This window comes from Emydura macquarii, unplaced genomic scaffold (genome assembly GCF_026122565.2).
Source record: "Emydura macquarii macquarii isolate MOO-44397 ecotype Brisbane River unplaced genomic scaffold, CSIRO-AGI_Emac_v2 contig_2768, whole genome shotgun sequence".
NCBI lineage: Eukaryota > Metazoa > Chordata > Testudines > Chelidae > Emydura > Emydura macquarii.
Window position 1 is genome coordinate 30178280 of NW_027132905.1, and position 23694 is coordinate 30201973.

The 23694-nt window shown below is 44.2% G+C and overlaps 1 protein-coding gene across 1 annotated transcript in view; it reads right to left on the reverse strand.

Annotated features, from left to right (window-relative positions):
- Positions 1–4050: 4050 nt before the first annotated feature.
- Positions 4051–23694, reverse strand: part of PFDN1 (prefoldin subunit 1) — a 54419-nt gene continuing 34775 nt past the window's right edge. The window contains exon 4 of the mRNA XM_067566456.1: positions 4051–4331. Within this exon, the coding sequence (XP_067422557.1) occupies positions 4248–4331 (84 nt within the window). The 3' untranslated portion in view covers positions 4051–4247. The remainder of the gene's footprint in view (positions 4332–23694) is intronic.

Genomic DNA, 23694 nt, shown 5'->3' on the forward strand with positions numbered 1-23694 from the left:
ATTGGTACAGCATGCTGCTCGACCTCTCCATCACCGAACCGATTCCGCTACCCAGACGGTGCGACCTGATCTCCCAGGACCATGGGAGATTGTTGCACCCCGACCTGGACTCCCTCCACCTCACCGCCTGGAGACTTTGTGGCTGACGGAGGGAGAGAGAGCCTGTTCCATGCAGGTTCAACAGGTCCTCCTGGGCAGCAGGAAGCCGTCCACGCAAGTAACATATAAAGCTAAGTGGCGGAGGTTTTCGGGGTGGGCAGAAGCGAGAGGGTTACACCCTAGCATCTCACCTATACAGGCCATCTTGGAGTACTTACTGCAGCTTAAACTGCAGGGCCTGGCTTTGGCCTCCCTCAAGGTCCACCTAGCAGCCATCTTGGCCTTCCACCAACCCATGGAGGGCCGCTCCCTGTTTTCTCACCCTATGTCGGTGAGGTTCCTTAAGGGGGTGGAGAGGACTTTCCCTCAGGTGCGGGACCCGGTGCCACCCTGGGACCTCAACTTGGTCCTTAACGGACTGATGGGTCATCCATTCGAGCCCTTGGCTACATGCTCCCTTCTACTTTTGTCATGGAAGGTGGCCTTCCTAGTGGCTATCACCTCGGCCAGAAGGGTCTCCGAACTGAGGGCGTTAACCTCGGAGCCCCCCTACACGGTTTTTTATAAGGATAAGGTCCGGCTGAGGCCTCACCCGGCTTTTATGCCTAAGGTGGTGTCTCAGTTCCACTGTAACCAGGACATTTTCCTTCCTGTGTTCTTTCCAAAACCCCACAGGTCGGAGGAGGAAAGGAGGGGGCATTCGCTGGACGTCAGGCGAGCCTTGGCCTTCTATCTCGAGAGGACCAAGCCTTTCCGGAAGTCGACACAGCTCTTCGTAGCTGTGGCGGATAGGATGAAGGGCTTGCCTGTCTCCACCCAGCGCATCTCCAAGTGGATTACTGCCTGCATTAAAGCATGCTATGAGCAGGCAAGAGTACCCCTCCCAGGGCCGGTGAGAGCACACTCCACTAGGGCCCAGGCCTCTTCCGCAGCCTTTCTAGAAAGGGTTCCCCTGCAGGACATCTGCAGGGCAGCGACCTGGTCGTCAGTCCATACGTTCACGTCGCATTACGCCATCGTGGAACAAGCGAGGGAAGACGCAGGGTTCGGCAGGGCCGTGCTGTCTAGAGCAGGTCACCGATAACTCCTACCCTCCTCCAAGGTATGGCTACTCAATCACCTACATTGGAATGCATATGAGCAATCACTCGAAGATAGAAAACAAGGTTACTTACCAGTAACTGTTATTCTTCGAGATGTGTTGCTCATATCCATTCCAAACCCACCCCCCATCCCCACTGTCGGAGTTGGCAGAAAGAAGGGACTGGGGACCCGCGGTGCCAGCAGCGCCCTTTATACCGCAATATGAGCGCGGCACTCCAGGGGGCGCCTGAGCTGGCCATGCGGGGCTTGCTAGGGAAAAAGTTCCGGGAATCTGTGCACGGGGCGCGCACACACCTACATTGGAATGGATATGAGCAACACATCTCGAAGAACAACAGTTACTGGTAAGTAACCTTGTTTTCCCGTGTATCCCACAATCTTTAATGTATTTATCCTCACAACGCTCCAGGGAGGTCAAGTGGGGCAAGCAACTCCGTTGGGCACAGGACATTAACAGACTAAGTGTCCAAGGTCACACAGCGCGTCTGGTAGAGCAAGGAATTCAACCCTTGTCGCCCAAGTGCCAGGCTAGTCGCTAATCACCAGGCCAACCACCCCTTCTGTTTTCCAGGGAAGCCTTTTTGAAGGTTGCAACAAAGTGATTAATTGACAGCCTTAGATAACAAAGTCCTCCTGGATACTCCAAACTGGTAACAGTTGGGCAACAGCAATGCCAGTGTCTGCTATGCACATGCGTGCGCGCCTCCGGCTGGGTCTCAAGTGGCCGACCACCTTTAGGCAACTTCCGTTCAGTCTCCTTAGCGCCTCCGTTCCGCCGGGCCCCCCCCCCCCCCCAAGAGGCCAACAGCTGCCGGCTGTGAGGGTGGATCTAACAGTGCTCATTAGGCACTGAACTTCATTTCCTTGCCATTGCAGGGGCCTCGGTGCACTGTGGTCCCTCCTATTCTCTGCCTGTGGCACGTAACAGGGTGGTCTCCTGGGGAGTGATATTTTAGCCTCGTTGCGGTCGTTGGGTTTAGTGTGCAGGTGTTGGTGGTCGCCTGTGTTATACAGGGGGTCAGACTAGAGATGATCGTATGGTCCCTGCTAGACTGGGACTCTATTACTAACTCGGCTTCTGACTTGTTGCAGGCAGATTGTTCAGTCATTGCAAGATAACCATTAAAATAAGCCTGGTCTCCTCCTAGCTGTGGGATGTATGGCTGAGCTGGGCCCATGGTGCTGGAGGAAGGAGGGACACTGCTTGAGAGCAATAGGGGAGCGCTCACTGGACACTGTCCTGGGACTCTTCAGTTTGGCTCTCCCAATGGGTGAGTTTCACCTGGCTTCTGTGATCCAGCCAAGGAACATAATTAACACTTTGTTGTGGTTCTCGTATCTTTATGGTTCTAGTGCCAGAGAGCAGCTGGAAGGGATCTCATACAGGCCATTCATTGAAGGATGGCACCAGCATATTTAGCAAATCAACACACCTGGGATGTAGGCCTTAGCCTAACATTAGTGAGGGGAAAGCCAAATCACTGACGGCTCACATTCTTGTCTAAGGCTACTCAGGTGTCTGAAACAGAACAGGGAACAGAACCCAAGAGACCTCCCAGTGCCCTGTCCTTGCCCAATCTCATAAGTGACAGTAACACCACAAAACTTGGGCACTGGACAGCAGGGCTCCAAAGACATGGAAATACTGCCCTTCAATGAAAAACCTGTATGCGGTATTTTGCTCTTTGCAGAATGGTGAGCATTCAGTACCAGCATTACCCACAAGGGGGCACCAGCACCACACGCTGCAGGGGAAAGTGCGACTCAGCGGCGCTGAGAACTCAATCAGAGCACACCTGTTCTGTTTCCGAGCAGTAGCTAAACGTGCTCTCCAGTGGCAAGTTATAGTCCTGTAGGTGAATACTGGCTGGTTGGCAATTTCCTGCCCTGGTCATATCTTGCCATGCCAGCTGCCATAGCTCTGGTGCCTAAGTTTGCTTGTAAGCTCTTTGGGGAATGGACCATCTTTACTCCATTGATAAAGTGCAATGAGGCCATGACCCTGGTTGGAGCCCTTAGACACGACTGGAATCCGAACCACCATCACTGCCAGCAGAGATTCTTACTGACCTCCCAGGCGGTGACCATTTTCCTGACAGCTACAAAGACAACGCAAGAGGGCAAGTGCTATTACAAGTAGTGAGGTTTAGAGACAGATTGAAGTTCAATAGAAAATCCATGCTCCCAACCCCTTTCCTCCTCCACTTTAGGAACGAACAAGCCACGCTGCATGTCCCCATGTATTTTTCTGCACATACTTTCCTCTCTAGCCAGCCACTCCTTGCTGCCATTTGCTTCTGCTTTAGTTTTGCCAAAGGAAACTCCAAGAGCTCTTTCAAAGCAGCATTAAAAAGAAACAGAGTGTCCTTTGTTGCCTTGCTGCTCCATAGGAGACAGCAGAGAAGGCTGATAGCATGATGCTTCTACCACTGCAACCAGGCCAAGCTTTCATGTAACATGCCTTCCCCTTCAGCACTCTGACCCAGTGCCATGTCCCACTGATATCAGTGGCCCTATTCATGGGGGTAAGCACTAGGCTTGGGAATAACCGTTTGCTGCATTGGACCTTGTCAGGTTTATGGGCCACATATTTTAGTGAGCTTGGTGCTGAACTCTTGAACATCCAGCTCAAAGTATCACAACGGGAGTTGCTGGATGCTGAGTACTTTGGAAAATCTGGGCCTGACTCAGTTCTGGACTCGGAAAATCTGGCCCAGTCTGAGCAAAAAGGAGGATACCTGAAGCAGCCTATGGTTTTCTCCACTGAAAAGACAACAGTTTGATCAAACACAACTTATATAAAATCCAAGCTAATCTGCTAGACACAGGAACTGGTTAATACAACAGTCCTTGCAAGTATCGTTTATTACAACATCCAAATACAGAAAGGGTGAGACATAACACTCAACACATTCAAACACAAACTCCTCCCACCAGCAGGCGGCAGCAAACATTGCTTCTTGAAAATGTTCTGGTTCTATCTACTCAGTGCAGGCGCTGGCAAAATGGATCGACTCGACTGAGGCCTTGGGGGAGCCACGGCCCTACTGTGCTCTCCGGGCCATCAACATTTCTCTGATGTTATCTTCAGCATCCTTTACGCTGCGCTCCAGGTACGACTTCCTCTGCTGTAAGGTACAAAAACCAGAACAGACTCAACAGCCATATCACCCTGACATGACGGTCAGTTTCAGAGCAGTAGCTGAATGTGTGCTTTCCAGTGGTGAGTTACAGGGCAGGGGGTGAATCCTACAGAATGGAACCAACATTCATCTGACCATAGAAACAATGCATGAGAGGAGTGGTGTCATTTGGGTTCCAGGCAAGTCTCAAGTGAGTGATAATGAATAAAGGTCTCAGCGTACGCTGGTTCATACTCTAGGGCATTGAGGGTTACTTGTAACTTTCCTTTCCGCAGGCATCTTTGAATAATTTTCATCTTTATTGCATGTATTTTGGGCACTGTCATTATTTCCATGGATAACATGTATCTCATTCCTTACACACATAACAACTGTCATTTCTACATCAATAACAAAGCGAATGACAAGCTAACTGCAGTGAAGTTCAACAGATACATAAACTTAACACCCTGATCATGAAACAAAGGAAAAGAAAAGTACTTCTGTATTCTGTATATTAACATCTAAAGAACCAACTGACAAAAACCCCACAAGTCCCATAAAAAAAATTCTATTCACACTCAGGTAATAATGGAACCATCTATAAAATCCTCTTCCAGCACAGTCACGTTTTCACATATTGGATCCCCTTGTTTATTCCCTTTTTTTGAGATGCATGTTCTAAAACTCCCTAGCGTAATCAGAGACTTTTTAAATCATCCTTAATTAGCCTAAACTTAGCAGGGAAATGGACAGAAACTGTATTCCAGAAATAGGAATTCAGCAAGTAGTATTTCTTCCTCCTAGTCTGGGTAGCCCTAGAGGACTGGTCACGTCTTTGGACTATTCTCTCTGGGTTTCCAAACAGCAGACAACACTGGCAGATCTCCAGAGGACTACAGAGCCACAGAAAGGATTTTTGTTGGAGTAGAATGAGATCTAAATACTAGAAGCAGAACTCTCAACAAATCCACTTCATTAACTGATGCAAGAGGAAATCTTCAATAGGCTCTCAAGGACCTTCATTTTCAGATAAATGAACCCTGATCTTTGAAGATACCGGTCAGGAATGTAACACTTCAGTCGGTGCCTTTTTGAGGAGTAAGTTATGTTGCATGTTAATTGTAAATTCTGTTTTAAAACCAAACTGACAGATCTCAGTAGCTGTCTTGATCATCGTTGAGAGGTGTTGGTCTGCCTCCCTGGCTCTACCCATTCAGATCTAGGGATCCATGCAGGTGACAGGCAAAAAATGACCTGTGAGCACCCTTCACTATACTGCCTCCTAAACAGATTGTAAGCTCTGCAGGGCAGAGGCTGCACCTACAGAACCTAGCACGCTGGTGCCCTGATCCTGACAATGGCCTCTCAGTACTACTACATTAAGAATAGCTGTATTGCAGGGGCGGTCCATGGAGAGAGCTAACTAACAAGCCAGAGACTAAGTCTGACACTCCCCCATTTTAGTCAGCCTCCAAGGAAGACTCAGATACCAGCAACTTCTGCACTGTGACCATTTTTTAAATGTAAATTATTTATTTTTATTTTTAAATGTAAATTACATAAGCCCGGGCCTCGACTCAGAAGCCTTTACTCAGGCAAGTAGCCCGATGTGGCCACCTGAATGAGTGTTTGCAGGATCAGGTCCACTAAATGCAAGTTAGATGTAAGATGTCAAATCCTACTGAAGCCAATGGGAACTGAGAGCTCAGCACCGCACAGGATCAGGCCTGAGGGACAACCCCCAGTGTTGCAAAGTTTGAAGCTGCTGGTTGAAATCCACTAAGCAGTAGGTCAATGGAGTGTAGCTACTAAGGGTACATCTACACCACAATGTAAGCCCATGCTTGAGCCAGGGCTCAAGCCTAACCCCCCTTGTGTCTACACTGCCATTGTGCTAACCCAGGGTCTCAGGGCCCTGCAGGGCTGGAGGGTCTGAGCTCAAATTAAGCTGGACCTTGAGTCCAAGGCTCAGATCCTGGGAATCAGCCGGTAGTATCCCACAATGCCATGGGACAGCTTCCTTAGTCCTCTCTAGCCCAACAATCTGAAATCCAGTCTACTGAAAATGGCAGCAGCTCACATCAGCGTTAACCTGTTCTCATCACCAATCTGCAAGCACACAGTCCGAGAGCCTGAAAGTAAACTGATCAAACCTTTTGCAAACCAAGCTGCTTCCTGGTAATGTGCAAGGCAGCCAGTAAAGTTTTCCCACAGTGCACCACAGTCCTAGAGAAAGAGCAGCCACATTTCAGGAGAGAGGGGTGGCACTAGGGACTCTGGGATACGGTTACTTGAACTCGGGTCCATATACTGCAGTGTGGACATCAGGTTCAAACACTAGTTAGAAGAGTCTTAACATAGGGTTAAAATACAACGTGCAGATGCTCAAGTCCAATGTCCCCTAACCCTGGGCTTACATTGCAGTGTAGATGTAACTCAGTGCTTTCTGGAAGCATACCACCCCCAAAAGGAAACACAGAAGGCTCACACACACAAAGGCTGAGAAGCTGACAAAAGGCAGGAAATTACAGGTTACAGCTCCAGACCAGACAGTCTCCTGTCAGGCTTTGCCAAGACCCGAGGAAACTGGGAGCTCTAACGCAGCAGGAAAAGTCATTCAAACATGCTACTATGACACAGTCCTGCCAACATCATGTGTCTGCACTCTCACAAGCAGACTTCATCCAAAGGGTGTTTGACTGAAAAGCCTACCACTAACTACAGCTGGAGTTTTAGTTAAACTAAACTGCTTAGTATAAGTACAAGTCTGAAAACTACTCAGGACAGTTGTTAGCGATAGCCAGAGCCATCTGGACGGAGAACAAGTACCCAGTCCTCTTGCCCAAGTCAATCCCAACAATGACATCAGGAACATCTGGGTTTCCCTCTGCCCACAGCAACAGCTTTTCAGTAAAATGTTTAATGAGGGAGAGCCCAACAAATAGCTATGCTAACACTTAGCACTGAGGTTGGTAGAGTACATCACTGGGTTCTCACAACACCTCTGTAAGGAATCGAGCTGTGTGTGTGACGCAGTGTGTGCCAGAGCCAAGATTAGAACTCCAGAGTTCCTGGCTCCCAGTCCTGTAGCTCACCCTACCAAACAAAGGTGAACGCAGTGGGCTTTAACTCGAAACACAATCAACCCCTAGGAAGTTACTTGCTAATCAAGTATTTTGTTAGGTGGTGGCTTATGAAATCCCCATCTGTTTGTCCTCAAGGCAACAGACAAACTTCCTATGTCAAAATTTCATTTTAAAAACCTGCCCTCCACAGCCGCAAAGCGATGAAACGCAGGAGTTGTGAAGTTTCTATTGCTGTCATTAAAGAACTCTCATTTAATTAAAATGACACACAACTGATTGTCAACACCATCAGTCAGGCTTTATGCACTCAGTGGGATTCCAAACGTCCATTGTGAGGACACCTAGCTGAAGAACCTTTAGGAATTGCTTCCGATAAGTAAAAGTACAAGGCACACTAATCCTGCCTGAAACATCACTAAAGCATTCAGACTCTGGGTGTTGATGGTAAGGCACGTTTCTTTAAATAATCTACACTCCACATGCAGGGCCTCTTCTACACTGGCAGAAGGTGGGCTCCTACTGGTGTATGGCTGAACACAGAAGGGGTACATTACTTGAAGAGCAACTCCTTGCTCAGATCAGATCAGATCAACTCTATGGTCCTGGGAGTTCGGGATTCAGGTGAGAGCTGGTGGGGGGGCTCTAATGCCCTTTTTCTGTGTCCCCATCCCATTATGCGGCTCTCAGAATCAAGTCCCATAGCTTAGCAGGTCTGACACCCTTCCCTACTCAGTCCCAAAGTGCTTCAGTTTCTCCCCCATACAAGGATGTCCTAGCACAGATCAGTCCTCTCCACAAGGTCTGTGCTCTCACAGAGAAGGTGACAACAAGCATTTAATGGGCTCCAGGAAGCCTTCAAGTAGGAAATGCCAGCAAAGTGCAGCAGAGGCAGGCTAGAACTTTGCAAAGAAGGATCCAGACAAGGTAGAGGTCTCTGCTGCAGGTAAAGAGAGGGGAGAGGGCTGGGGAAAAGAGGGAGGCAAATATGTCCAGAAACACTACAACATGTTGTCAAGGATCGAGGTCACCACCCCTCCTGGAATGGGTTCACCACCAGGGGGAGAAGTGAAGCTCTTTCTAAAAGCACAACCCAAAGAAGGGAAACCTTACTGAAGGGCAGCCCAAAGGGCCAGGCCTACAGCTGGCTCATTACATTCTGACTAAGGCCCAAGCACTAATGATGGGTGTGGAGAGACGATTGCTACATTTTCATTGCAAAGGGAAATCAAGGTGTCCTTTCTCTTCAGAACTGCAGACTTGTTTCTGTTTAGGTAATCACAGGAGCAGTATCAGGAACTTGTGTGTAAACCCTTCCTCATTCCTTAATTACCAGGGTCCAGATAGGAATTCAGTGTGACTCCCTGGTCCTGTCTTCACTGGGGACAGCAGCGAAGCATTAGGAAAGCTGATTTGAAAAACTATTTGCCCGGTCAGACCAATTTTAAAAGCCCACATGATGAGTCTCAAATGCAGTTTTAAGTCCTCTTTAAGGCCAACTCTGCTAACATGGCCACATTTGACTAGACCTAGCAATAAGTAGCAATAAGTGAGCCATTAACTGTTAGCATTATCAGAAACTCTACCGACCTCTGCAACAGCCCTCCTGCGACAACAGGGAGAGGGACACAGGGTGTACAGAGTGTCAGCAGGGAGAGAGAGAGCCGTGATTAGCACAGGCTCTTTGTTGCTCTTTGGCAATCCAGGAACAATCCAGGCGTGGTTCAGGTAAAGTGGAGTTCAGTGCACTGGATATTCCTACCCTCAGTTTTTATGACATCATCTCTATAGTAACAGTCACTGAACTAGTGCCATTCTGAAACAGCTATGCAGCATGACACATCAAAGGCACAAATTCTTAACAGGTTGAATATGCAGCATGCAGGCATTCCACAATGAAGGGAAAAACTATGACTCAGATCCCTCACTGACTAGTTTTAGAAGATTAAAGAAATATATTTCCTACAGCCTTGTCGCTTAGATACTGTCCATACACTGAAAAAAACCAGGATGGTTTTTGGTTGGACTTTTGCACATCTATTGAGAATCCCAAATTCTGTCCTCAGGAGAGGATCTGCTATTGGCCTGAACTTTTGCCTAAAGTCACCCAACCATTGTAGCATATATTCTTTCTACCATTAAAAAGGCAGTATTCCACTTCTGCTCTCAGTGATACATCTTTGAAAGGCAGCACTCTAGATTATGCACAGGATTTAAGGACACAGTCTTTTATCAAATAATTGTTTATAATCTATTTTTTTTACCATTTTTGATGTTTACATTTTGTTTGTCTCTCTGCTTGGACAATGAAAACAAACAGAACAGCATGTGGGCTGCAAATACTGAAAGGGAACATTTAAATCCAAACAAAAAGCTCTTCATGGAAATTTAAAACTCAGTCACGGAAACTTTCTGCCTAATTTTAGGCTTTGTGAAACCTTGTTCCTTCAAACCCTAAATGATAGGTCTGAAGCAAGCTGGCAGTTTCCTTTCCTGAGGATGCTGTTCCCCCAGTACCTTTTCCCAAGCATTGCATCACATTCTGGAGTGTCAGCCTGCCGGATGCTGGGATTTTATTCTCACGATCAGAAGCCTTTCCTCAAGGAAGACTCTGAAGTTTTTGGACATGACACAATGCCTCAAATAGCACCCTTGATGTAACTCATCTTGTGACATGGTCTCTATAAACTTTTTGGGCAAGAGTTTCTGTATCTCTAAAGTTAACACGTGGCATTTTTGGCATTCCTCAAGGTTTGTGTGGGAACACTCTTCGGGAAAGTGATCAGATCCCGAGATATAGTTGGGTATACACATTCGTCTGGAGAAAGATTTTCCCCAACTGGGAAGAAAGTGCTACTGCCCCACAACCAGGAGTCAGACAGAAGTGGTATGAGGTTAGTCTTTAGGGCTGCAGCCGCCATCCGGATGGTTGAAATTGTTCACATAGCCAAGGTTGGTGGGAAGGAGACTTTGCTATCCTCAAAAAGATCGGTAACAAAGTCAAATATTTTGTCTACCCATGATCTTTGAAAATGACAGGTCTGAAATGCTCTGTCATTTTGTCACTTATTTGGCCAGAGTGAAATCTAATTAGCCAAACAGATTAGGCCCATCTAATGCTAGACCGGGCATTTCCTGCTGCATGTATGCTTTGAGGAAATTCAGAATATACCAATCAGTGGACTCCTCTTCGAGCAGCTGCATGGGCATACACTAGTTCCCAAAGTCTAAAGGACCCTGGGCCATCTCGTGTTGCCTTGAACCCCATCATTCAGGGATATTCCAAGATTTATACCTTACTGCAACTGATGGACAGTATGACTTCTTTGCAATAAGTTTTCCCAAGCAGGAGATTAATCTTAGGAAATTCCACTAGAGTCTACTCAAGGCAGAACACCAAATGGAGGAGAATCCAACTAGATTTGCCCACTTTCCTGTGACGTATCAGACACCATCCATGGCTAGAGGTACCAATGGAGCACTTAGCCTAGAGGGCAACTGAAGGATTCAGGCTTATGTATAGCCCGTCAGCCACTACTTCCAAAAGGGAATGGGGTGTAATGAACAGGGAAGCCACAGTCATTTCAGAGGAGTCTGGTTCTTTAGAAGAGCACTGGCTGCCCAAATTATAAGGATTCATTCCTATGATGCTCATCACCAGAACTTCTGAACTAGTAAGGCTCTGTACCTTTGAGGTTTTTTTCTTTCTGGAATTAGTCCCTACAATATTTCTTGCTCTACCACCCCAGCTGACAACTAGCACTTTGGCCTGGTATATTAATGCAGGAGAAGTTAATCAGCCGCAGGAAGAGATGTTGGAGCCATTCTATTAAAATGTGTATTGATCCCAATGTTCCACTTTCTCATCATAGTCCTTTGAAATGCTGTTGAATTATGTGCCCCAGCTCTGAAAAATTTGGGAAAGTAGTGCTGGTTTTAGAACATGATATCCAGGTGTTGGAATCAGGGATAGCAGGACGCTCCAATGATCAGCAGGAGAACGGAACTGCAGGACAGCACTCCTTTATCTTTAATTAATTCCTCTCCACAGACTACAAACTTGCAAAGGAAAACTAGGAGAGAAAATAAGTGGAAGACTAGAAGAATGCCAGTGTTGTGCCAATTTTTAAAAAGGGTAAATGAGATGACATGGGTAATTGTAGGCCTGACAGCCTGACATCAATCCCGGGTAAGATAATGGAGCAGCTGATATAAGACTCAATTCATAAATAATGTAATTATTCCATAAAGCCATGTTGATTTCCATTATAGATCTTGTCAAACTAACTTGATATATTTTACTAATGAGATTACAAGTTTGATTGATAAAGGAAATAGTATTGATGTAATATACTTAGACTTCTGTAAGGCATTTGACTTGGGACTGCACAACATTTTGATTAAAAAACTAGAATAATATAAAATTAACATGGCACACATTAAAATGGATTAAAAACTGGCTAATTTATAGGTCTCCAAATATAATTGTGAACAGGGAATGGTCATCAAATGGGCGTGTTTATATTGGGGTTCAGCAGGGATTGATTGGTTCTTGGTCCTACGTTATTTAACATTTTTATCAATGACCTGGAAGAAAACATAAAATCATCACCTATAAAGTTTACAAATGACTCAAGAATTGGGGAGCAGTAAATAATGAGGAGGACAGGTCACGGATTCAGAGTGATCTGGATCGCTTGGTAAACTGGGTACAAGCTAACAATGTGTGTTTTAAAATGACTAAACCTAAATGTATACATCGAGGAACAAAGAATATAGGCCATACTTACAGGATGGGGGACTTTATCCTGGGAAGCAGTGACTCTGAAAAAGACTTGGGGATCATGGTGGATAATCAGCTGAATATGAGCTTCCAGTGTAGTGCTGTGGCCAAAAGAGCTAATGAGATCTTGGAATGCATAAACAGGGGAACCTTGAGTAGGAGCAGAGAATTGTTTTCTCTCTATATTTGACACTGGTGTGACCGTTGCTGGAATATTCTGTACAGCTCTGGTGCCCACAATCTTGGAAGGATGTTGATAAATTTGAGAGGGTTCAGAGAAAAGTCACAAGAATGATTAAAGGATTGGAAAACATGTCTTATAGTGATTGAGCTCTTTGAGTTAAGCTATTTAGCTTAACAAAAAGAAGGTTAAGGGGTGAATTGATTACACTCTATAAGTATCTACCAGGGGAATAAATATTTAATAATGGGCTCTTCAATCCAGCAGAGAAAGGTATAACTCAATCCAAAGGCTGGAAGATGAAACTTGACAACTTCAGACTGGAAATAAGGCATACATTTTTAACAGTGAGTAATTAACCATTGGTACAATTCACCAAGGGTCATCGTGGATTCTCCATTACTGACCATTTTTAAATTAAGATTTGATGTTTTTCTAAAAGATCTGCTCTAAGAATTATTTGGGGAATTTCCCTGTGTTATACAAGAGGTCAGACCAGATAATCACAATGGTCCCTTCTGGCCTTGGAATCTATTAATCTAGTCAGAATTCACAGACCAGTTGACATGGTCCAGTGAGAATAAAAACAGGAGAAAGATTCTGCAGGATAAGAAAACATCAGCTCTTATTCTCTTTTTACCTTGGATGATATGTTTTCACAGTGTTGGCAACACACTATACCAGTATCATAAGAGGAATTATTGTGAAACATCACTTATGCCTGTCAATAGGCAACCCAGACACTGCACCTATAATTGAAAACCTATTGCACACATCTATCATTTCAGCTGAACTTCAAAATGTAACTGGAAGTGTTTGGGGGTGTGGATGAAGCCTTCCTCAGCTGTAAGACGACAATTATTGCATTGAACTTCTACACCAAAACCTGACATGAACTACACCCAGAGAAAACTGACCTCTGCAGCTTCAATATGTGGCAGCAGAAACGTACTCACTCTGGATTCAGCAGATCTATTATTAGTGACTCTCTCTTGACAAAGCTAAACCTTGGGGGGGTTTTCAAAATTCCTCAGCATCAACCTAGCTCTGCTCCTCTTACCACTGAGCAAAGTAAGGCCAAATGCCAAGTGTTTCTGAAAATCCCACTTTGTAATCTGAAAATCCAGAATTTTTGCTAGAATATTTTCTATGCAAAAGTCTTTTACAAAATAGACTCCTATAAAATTTAGTAGGTTCCTCAGCTCTGCACTTTGGTTCCTAACATATTACTAATAGAGTCAGTAATGCTGACAGAACATTTCTTGAGAAAAAATATGGTGGGTTTTTTGCAAATATTTATTTATATTATACCTTTCCTGGTTTTCATCTCCGTTCTCACAGTCAGTATCAAATGAAATCTTTTTTATAATTATTTTCTAAGATTTCAAAGCCCAAATGTTTTCCAAAAATCCAAGGCCAATCAGAAATATCCATTCTTCCTAATTCAGACACTGCTGAACTTCTCTTTGCCCTATAGATATATAAAGAGAAGTGACCAGTTACTTAGGGCTTAGTAACAAAAAGTTACTTCAGCATAGCCACGTCTCTCAGGGGTGTGAAAAATCCTCATCTGAGAGATGTAGCTATGCTGACCTAACCCCCAGTGTAGACAGTGCTAAGTCAGTGGAATAATTGACCTTAGTTACCATCTCTTGGAGAGGTGGCTTAACTACAGTGACAGGAGCATACTTCCTGTTGCTGTGTGAGCGTCTAAAGTGAAGCACAGCAGCAGTGCCACTGCAGCATTTTAAGAGTAGACATACCCTTAACGTATAACTTCAGGCAAAGTAAAGTGCGAGAGAGGTAAGACGTGCCAAGAGGCAGTTATGGGAACAACCTCATATATCTGAGAACTGAGGTGTGGTTTAACAATGCTGACTCAGGGCTCAGTCAGTTCTGAGAACAGGTAAGAGCATGTATGGTTCAATCTAGACAATATAAACAATTATTTCCTGTTCCCACCTGGGGCAGAGGTGGAGGGGAGTGAGGAAATACAGATTACCCCTGAAATAAACTGCATGGAGCAAGGGGCAACGAGGAGTAGTTGGTTGGCCACAGTGACTAAGAGGTGAGTGCAGAGATATTAGTCCCATGACTAAGGATTACCTGTGTGAGTAATGCTATACCAAGGAAAGCCCTGAGGCAGTTCTGGCCATTGCCCTGGATAGTGTCTCAGCTATAAATTCCAAGCTATATGTTAATGCTCTGTTTCAAAATTACAGAGAATGATTATGTAAACGTACAACTTTGCATAAAAGACATTTTCAATTTATACATAAAAAGAGCCTCCAGTCCTATCAAGGGAAATGGTGGTAGCTGAGGAGTAACTAAGGAGATGTTATGAAGCTAAAAATCTTATTAAAAAAAAAAAAAAGTGGCCAAATTTTTCAAACCTGGGTACCTAAAGTTAGACTCCTAAGTCCGTACATACACACCCAATTAGAAGCAGACTTTTTTGTTTATAGCCTATTTCATTTTCTAGTTCTCCTTCATTAGAACTGAAGGCTGGTTTGCAAACAATGCAGAGGTGGGCGATTGTTTTTAAAAGCACTTTCCATTGGAATTTTTAAAAATGATAGAAACATTTCAATTATAAAGTATATTTTTCACAAAATCTAAATTCTGGGACAAATTTGACCAGAGACCACCCCTTTAACAAGCTATCTGAATATTTTAAATTAATTTATCAACACTTACATCAATCAATTTCCTAGTTTCAAATATACTACATGTTTATACACCTAAAAAAATAAAGACAGGAAAACCATCAAAGATCCTAAAGACAAAACACAACAGTGAAAATATGAAACAGGGTGGGAATTTCAAACTTCTGACTGCATGAAACGCTAGCTCCTTCTGGTCAACCAACATGTTTATTTTGTACCATTTACAGCACAGCTGAAGGCTGGTTGAGTGAATGATTAATATTATAATAACCAAGCAGCTATCTGCACAACTTTCAGGCCTTACCAAAAAAATCACTATTATGAAGGTTTATTCCAGATGAAAGCCCTGGCCCTACAAAGACATACACACAGGTAATTGTATACATACTGGTTGTCCCACTGAATTCACAAGTCCTAAAACAGCTATTTTATACATTTAAATGTTGAGATTTTAAAGTCTAGATCTCACTACCTCCCAGGGCTAAACCAGTGCCAGATCCTATTAGAAAACTGGGAATCTCCTCTTTTAAATTATCTAATTCTTTCCTATTTCTATCGCTAGGTTTAAGGTCTATTGTCTTGCAGCCTTTCACTAGCACACCACTTACTATAAGCCAGGCTTTGCTGGCAATTTTAAAAGCCCAGGTACAATTTTCATCTGTGATCTGTGTTGGAGACCAGAAGTGATTTAATGCATCAACCCCCACCACAGCCAGGGCATAGAAACTGACCTGGCTGCATCACAATTACCATAGGGCAACTGATTCCCTTTCACTTGCAAGGCTGTGATCATGCAGTAAGACCGCCCAACATGGATCACAGGTAAAGCCACCTGTGCTTCACTTGTCCTGCTCCCGTGTTACCCGGACAGAGTGAAAAACTGGAGGACATAAGTGGTAAATAAATTAGTATAGTATGAACTCTGTCCCATCTCTTGAGGCACTAACTGACATTATTCCAAATTTGTAAAGCATTAACCAAATGACATAAATGCTCTGTAAATGGAAGATTTTTGCTCTTTGCTCATGCTAGTTTCAGTGTACTCCATGTTCTCCATCTGGCTACAAAAAAAGGGGGGTCGGGGAATTAAAACCAAAAAAGCAGAAAGGTTTGAGAGGTTTGTTGTGGTTGTGTGGTGGATTTTGTTGGGTGTTTTTTTTTGTGGATATGCTCCAAGTATTTTTCATTTTTAAATGGGAGCCTAGAACGTGGGTGCCCCCTCCCTACTCTAAAGATCCTAATTTATGCGGGAGAATAAACTTCAGCTACTTTCTTCCTTAAAACTATATACAAGGTAGAGTCACGCCAACTGCTCTTCCTACATGTCCAGTGGCCTGCCCTTCCATAGGAGATCCTGCAGGGGTGGAAGCTTATGAGGAGGCACCAGGGACTAGTGGATGTACAGCTGCAGGTTGTTACCACTGGGGAAAAACTTCTTTATATAACTCCACAACCCCCAAAAGAAGCAGAGAAATGAGAGGGCAGGTTCTGGAGGTTCCAATCTCCATATACATAGAGCTTGGAATAAAGCAAATGGAAGGAGCTAGTGTGGTGCAAGCCCCTTCCCATCCAGGTAGCCAACGAGTGATGGGTTTGGGCTCTTCCCTCCAGTAGCTGCCATCCACAACATGGACAGATGTAGGAAGTAAACCCTTCAAGGTGTGAGGAGAGATTAGATAAAGACAAGGTCTGTCAATGCCCAGCAGTGTCTCTGATGCACTTCAGGACACTTTCCTATGAAATAATTCTAACAGGTCTCATGGGTGAACAGACATCTGTTACCAATTTTCTTAATGAACTTCAAAATGAAGCATCCACAGGACAGGAGCCTGCATCCCTGTTGGTAACAGCAGCTGAGAGTTAGCAACTTGCCTCGGTGTAAAGAGCTCAGAAGAAGTCCATTGCCAAAGACATCCCCTGATGGCTGGATGAACTCTGTGCCTAGAGTATTGAAACGGCCATTGCTGTCACACGGAATAAGATACACAGGGCTTTTACCATCTCCAACTTCATGAGCCCTCCAGACACATGACCATTCAGATACAATGCAGATACCTCCAAAACTAGCACGAAGCCATTGAAGCCAAAGTAACAGAGCCTTGACTGCCAAGCCTAGTATTGTTAGCAGAGTGTAGCTCCCCTAAGAGCCAAACAAGTCTAGGCTTCCTCAATTCCCGGAGTGACTCAGCTGAGAAGCATAGCAATTTGGGGGGCCTGAATTCAGTCCTGCAGCCTTCCACACCACCACCATAAATAGCATGCTTTGGGAAAGTCTGGAAACAATACAAGGTTTTCCCCGAGTTCAAACCACCAAATCTTGTATGCAGCAGTGACATAAACCTGAACAGCCCTGTCTACACAATGGCTATATTACAAACTGGTGATAGCACCAGTTCTGCTCCATCAGCGTTAACAACACTGGGAGGACATGGTGCTCAAAATAGCAGTAGTTCCACTACACTAGGGCTCCCAATGTTGCTCAATCTATAGCTGAACTGGTGTTAGCTATGGTGGCAAATATTTGCAAAATGTCCAGAGTGCAGATAGGAACATAAAGCCAAGATGACAACATTCAAGCAGACCAGCACTTCAGAGAATACTTGGAGCAGTTCTTAAAAATGACAGGCTGCTTCTACTCTAGCATTGGCCTTTTTTCTTTTTTTTTAATTATGCTAAAAGGAAAAAACCACACAATCAAAATAAAATCTACTCTAGATTAAAACACAGAGAAGGCAATTCTTGAGAGTATTCCCCTGATGGAAGAATAAACAGGAACATTCATTATTCTCCCATCTATTTAAAAAGGCCCACACGCTCTAGACCACTGCTCTATGGATCAACAATGGGATAAGCAGCTTGTCATTGGTAAATCATGGATTAAGTCTGGTCCAGCTCAGTAATAACATAACATAGTTACCTTCTGGTGGCTGTTTAGTGGCCTGTGAAATGAATTGAGGGTTCACACCAGTTCCTAGGTATTCACTTAATTAAACTACACTCACAATTGGCACCCATGTTGACAGTCTCAGTGTGGAAATCAAGGGACTGCCTCAAGCCTGGAAACCCAGCTCCCTTCTCACCTCCGGAGGTGGTCCCTCAAAAGAGCAGAGTAGAGGCATATGGCCAGATGGGGGAGAAGCTTGTCACTGCCTGGACCGTACTATCCAGGTGACAGAGAACTTCGAGGATGTCAATTTGACACTTTTCACCAGCACTACATGTACCATTTAATATAAATACCTTTGTTCTCATGGAGCAACCCTGGCAAATTTTGGGGATTCCTTATCCAACTAATCAATAGAAAAAAGATGGTGCTAGTATCTTACACCTGCAGTTAGGCCATCCTGTAGCACTTTCCATTCAAAGACGCTGCTGAGTTTGTCAAACGTAACAAACGCATACACCAATTCTGTGAGACACGGCACTTATTTTACAGAGGAGGAATGTGAGGCACAGAGAAATGGCTAGTTGCCCAAGATCACAGCCCACGTCCATGGCAAAGACAGGAACAAAACTTCTGGGTCTTGACATCCAGCCTCCCTAACCATTAGATACCACAGCCATGGAATGACCCTTTCCTTTTTTTCAACCATAAAGGACCATTGCAATGTTGTACTCACCCTCTAACTCAAGGAGACTAATGGTATTTGATGGACAAGTAAAATACTAGTTCTATATCATCATGGTAAAGGGTGGGTGAAGAGAACTTGAGCATGCGTTGGGACAATTTTACATGGCTTCTCAAAAGCTCCATGGCAAAGCTTCTAAATTAGAATGCAACCACTTGTTTATTTTCCTGTGGTTTTCCAGGATCATAGTTTTTGCTGTAGACTGATACTGAAGATTTAGCCCTACAGCAGCAGTCAGCTTTCAACTTCTTGTACATGTGCATGGAGTATTAATGTTTGGGAAATGTGAGACACACAACAATGTTCTTGTCAGCACTTTAAAAAAAGAAATCCCATTCAACAAGAATGGAAGCAGATTGCTTTTGCCCTTTCTATGAAGGAACTAAATTCAACAATTGGCACACAGTGGAGAAAGCTGCCCCAGAGAAGCCTCCCCCTTATTTGTTATTTTTAGCAATTTTGTCTGACAACGCCTGACAACTAAACACACCAAGAATAGCAGGAGAGAGGGGGATTATCAGATACTACCAGTGAAAAAACATAGCAATAATCACTTCCTGCACACTGAAGGAAGAATCATTTTCCATGTCTTTATAACATCACAGAGTTCGTCTTTTTAAAATGCCACATTTAAAAACAGACTCAATCTAGCCCTACAATGGAAACGGATAACATTTCCTGAAACAAAGCATTGTTCCACCCCTGGCATATCATGTTTCCTTTAAAAAAAAAAAATGGGGGAAGAAAAACATTACTATGTTTTTCTCTTAATACTGCACAAACATTGCTGAGCTAAAAAGGGCCTGTGGTCATCCTTTTAGAATGCTTTCAAAATAGATTTCACACACCCACCTAATATAGTTAAACATAACAAGAGAACTGATATTATCAGGGCTGGGAAAATCCAATTGCTGCTACTGGTGAGTGGGAAGCTTCTTTTGCAAGTATGTGAACCTATGGCATCAATCTCCACAGAATTTAAGAAGTTTTTTGGGGTTTTTTAAATGTCTTATGATCCCAATTTTGCAAGCATGTACACATGAGAAATCCCACTGACCTCTATGGGACTATGCACAAGTGTAAATTTAAGCACATTAAGCGTTTGCAGGATTGGCCACTGCGATGGCAAAGATCATTTCCAAATGTACATTCAATTTAAAGTGAATGCACTGACATCTTTGGGTTTGCACATAGACAGGTCTAGTTCCTCTGCCACTGCTCACAGCTTTGCCATGCTGAACCTCACAACAATCACAGCAATTTCATGGTACTGCAACACAGAAAGCTCTGAGCAACATCAGATGCAGGCACTGGAACTACTTACAGGGAAGCAGGACCCAACATCAGGAAGTGAGGAGAGAAGCAGAATAGCAGAGACCTCTCTCTTGCTCCCCCTCAGTCCTCACCACAGTAAGGCTTTAGAGATGGGAGAAGAGGCAAAAAAATTTTTTTTTCCCTTTCCTGCAGTTCAGGGGGTTGGAGTGAGCTTTAAGTTTAATCAGACACCTACTAGCCAAGGCAGATAAAGGAGATGGATCTCCAAGCACAGTTCAAGGACAGCACACTGGTTGAAATCCCATTACCCTTGCATCATCTTTTCAAGATCCTGGTATTATTCCACCATTTTTCAGCACCTTAAAAACTGCGTATTTTTAATTTAAACAAGTGAATTTAAGAGGCTCCCTGCAGGTGCTCCTAAAGGTGGATTCCAGTGCAGCTGAGTCTCAAAGCCTTTTACAGGGCCGGCCTTGTTATTAATTCCAGTTATATTGAAATTGATATAACAGTAGGCAGTTTTATTTTTAATTCAAAGATTGGCCAAATACCCTTAAAAGTGACCTGCAATTTTTTTTTCAATTGGGTTTGTATCCATTATTAATAAAAGCAAAAATAGGGCAAAAAGTCCTGAAAGAGAAAGTAGTTTTATATCCCAGGGAATTGAAGGCTCAACGTACAGTAGTTCACTATGGTAGTGCTATGAACGTAAAAACATGCAGCTCAAGCCTTTGAAGGACACTAAGAGCCTGATTCTCAGAAGAAGTCAGTACCCAGCAGCTCCCACTGTGACACCCTATGGCTAGATATTCCGATGAAAGCTCAGCAACCAATGGGCACCCAACATGCTAAAAATCTGGCCCTGCTTCCCAAAACTAAGCACTGAGGGAAATTCTGCCCTATGTCAGTAGCATACATCTCATTCTGGCCTGATAATAACTCTGTAATATTAAAGCACAATTGTCTCACACAACTCAAACTCCCAACAATGCACTGGGTCAGCCGCATTGAGGGTGGGATTTCCCAAAGCACCCAGAGGAGCTAGGTACCCAACTCCCATAGACTTTCAATGGCAGTCAGGCACCTAACAGTCATTTGCATTTTCAAAAAGCCCACTCAAAATGTGCAAGATTGTACAAAAATGTGCAAGATTGTATTAGAAGTGAGCACTGCTTATTTTTAAGGTAGTGCAACACTTCCCATCAGAAGATCATTTTCAACTGCTTAACACTTTGCCAACTTTGAATTGAAATTTTCCATGCCAGGCCTCAGGCTTTTTCGTTTGTTTGTTTTGTTTTAAACTTCATCCAAAACAGTTCAGCTATTTCCAAGAGCAAGGTCAGGGTAAAATGTTTTCCCCATGCTAAAAAATTCTGGTGACCTTTTTTTTCAGAAGCTCTAGCATAGCAACCCCATGCTCGGAAGCTGAGATTTGAAATTTGGCAGCTGAGTGGCCTTTGTGTCAGGGATGTATCTTGTGCCATCCCTGCAAAAATCTGCCCAATTTAGTCAAGTTATAAGCCTTTGAAAAACTGCAGTTCAAACATTCTCTCTACAGACTTGCTAGACCTTCACTGCTAGAATCCTCAAAGATTCTGTATGAACTGGGCATGCTCCAGCCTGGGGCTGACCAGGGCTTTCCCTGCAACTGCAGCTCTGGGCAGATGGGGTCCAGGCAGGAGCCAGGCACTGGAACTGAGAGCAGGGAGATTCTCCTGTGCTTTCACTGCCCCCAGCTGGAGCCAGAGTATGGAGGCAGAAGCTGCCTATTTTGAATGCACAGGAGACAAGAGCTGGACTCAAGCTGGAGGAAGTGGTATGCAGGGGGACTAGATTGTAACTGGAGGATGGCAGAAGCAGGGGAAGAGGGAAAGATGATCTAGGTGTTGGGAGACTGAGACTGGGCAGGCAAGGAGACTGGGAACTGGGGGGAAGGCGATGAGATGGAGGAAGACATGTTGAGGAGCTTGGATATTGGGGGAGAACTGGGACTGGCAGGGAAAAGAAACTACGGAAGTAGCTGCAGGGAGGAGACTGGAACTGGAAGGCAATGGAGACTGAGGAGGGAGACAGGCGGATAGAAGGAGCTGGCGGGAGGACTGAGAATGGCTGAACAAGGAGACAGAGTGAGTCAGGAGACTGCAGCAGAGTGATTAGGAATTGCTGAGAGAGGAGACTGAGATGAGAAGCCTGAGGACTGGAAACTGGAACTTGGTCAAGGATCCAGGGTTGGGGAAAATAAGGGCTACGATCAGGGCAAGGACAGGTTGCAAGGGATGAGGAAGAAGGGGACAAGCTTGGGTGGAATGAGTAGAGCACTCCCTTCCAGAACCTAGAATGGAACCCAAGATCCCTGAGTCTGACCATTCTTCTGCTGTCAGCAAATATCTGTGAAACCCACTAGTAAAGTGCATGTCTCATCCTCCTCTAAAGTTGACACCCACAGAATGACAACCTACTAGTGCTATCAGGTCAAATGGCAGAGGTCTGTGTAGTGCATATAAAGGTTCCAACCCTGCTGATGACCCAAGTCAACATTATGCCACACAATTTGCCATCTACAGAGGGGCAGATGCACCAAGGCTGAGAGGTGCTGTAACTCTATGTGCAACACCAATCAAATGTGACCCTCTGTCCCCCAACATCTATAGCGGGATGGGTGCACCAAACCTGAGTGGCATTGCACTCACGTGCACTAGGTCACATTGCCCAGCGCAGCAAGCCAGGCCCATCCTTGGAAGACACATTGTGGCGTGAGTCTTTCCAAACCCTCCCTCACCCCCCCATCATTTCCATGGCTTATCTTTTCTTGCCTGCATCTCTGCCATGAAATTTATTAAATATTTCCAGGGCAAAATTGTAACCCTAATCATGATACATACTCATAAGAGGGCTGAATTAAGGTTGCATGGGCAACCTGAATGCTGGCATTTCCAAACTTTTGAGTGCTTGACTTTGCAACCTTAATGTTTTCTTAACTAAGTTTTTGTCTATAATGTTAATATACATGGCTATTTTAGAAAACCACTGTCTGGGGACTAAGACGTCTGAGCATAGATTATATCCCCAATCATTCAACTTGACATTTCTTTAAAGGGCTTTGCTGGGTTTTGTTTTTTAGGTCCAACATTTAGGTAGGGGTTGTTTGCTTTTTTGTTTGTTTACAAAATCTAATATTTACAAAACTGCTTCCAGAATATTTTTTAATTTTTAACTTCAAGTAAAAGGGTTTTTTTTGTGTGTGTGTGTGTTTGTTGGGGGTTTTTTGTTTTTGTGATTTTGCAATTTAGGGCTAGTCTACACTGGGAATTATTTATACTGGCATAGCTACATCTCTCGGGTATGTGAAAAATCCACATCCCTCAGAGACTTTGCTATACCAACCTAACCCCCAGAGTAGACAATGCTAGGTCAACAGAAGAATTCTTCCATTGACATAGCTCCCACCTCCTGGGGAGGTGGATCACCTACACTGATGGGGGGGATCTCCTCCCGTTGGCATACATAGCATCTACACTGAAGTGCTGGAGCTGTGTCACTGTAGTGTTTCAAGTGTAGAGGAGTCCTTAGCCTTTGAAGCATGGTATTAAAGCACTGGAAAGTGAAACTGACTAGGCTAATTCAATTGTCCAGAGTGAATTAAATGGGAAGGATGGGGAAAGGGTAAAGAAAGCATCTTTAAGTGGTGGAAAGCAAATCCAAATTACAGATTACTATCCAAATTTAATACTCTAAGGAAATTTAACTTC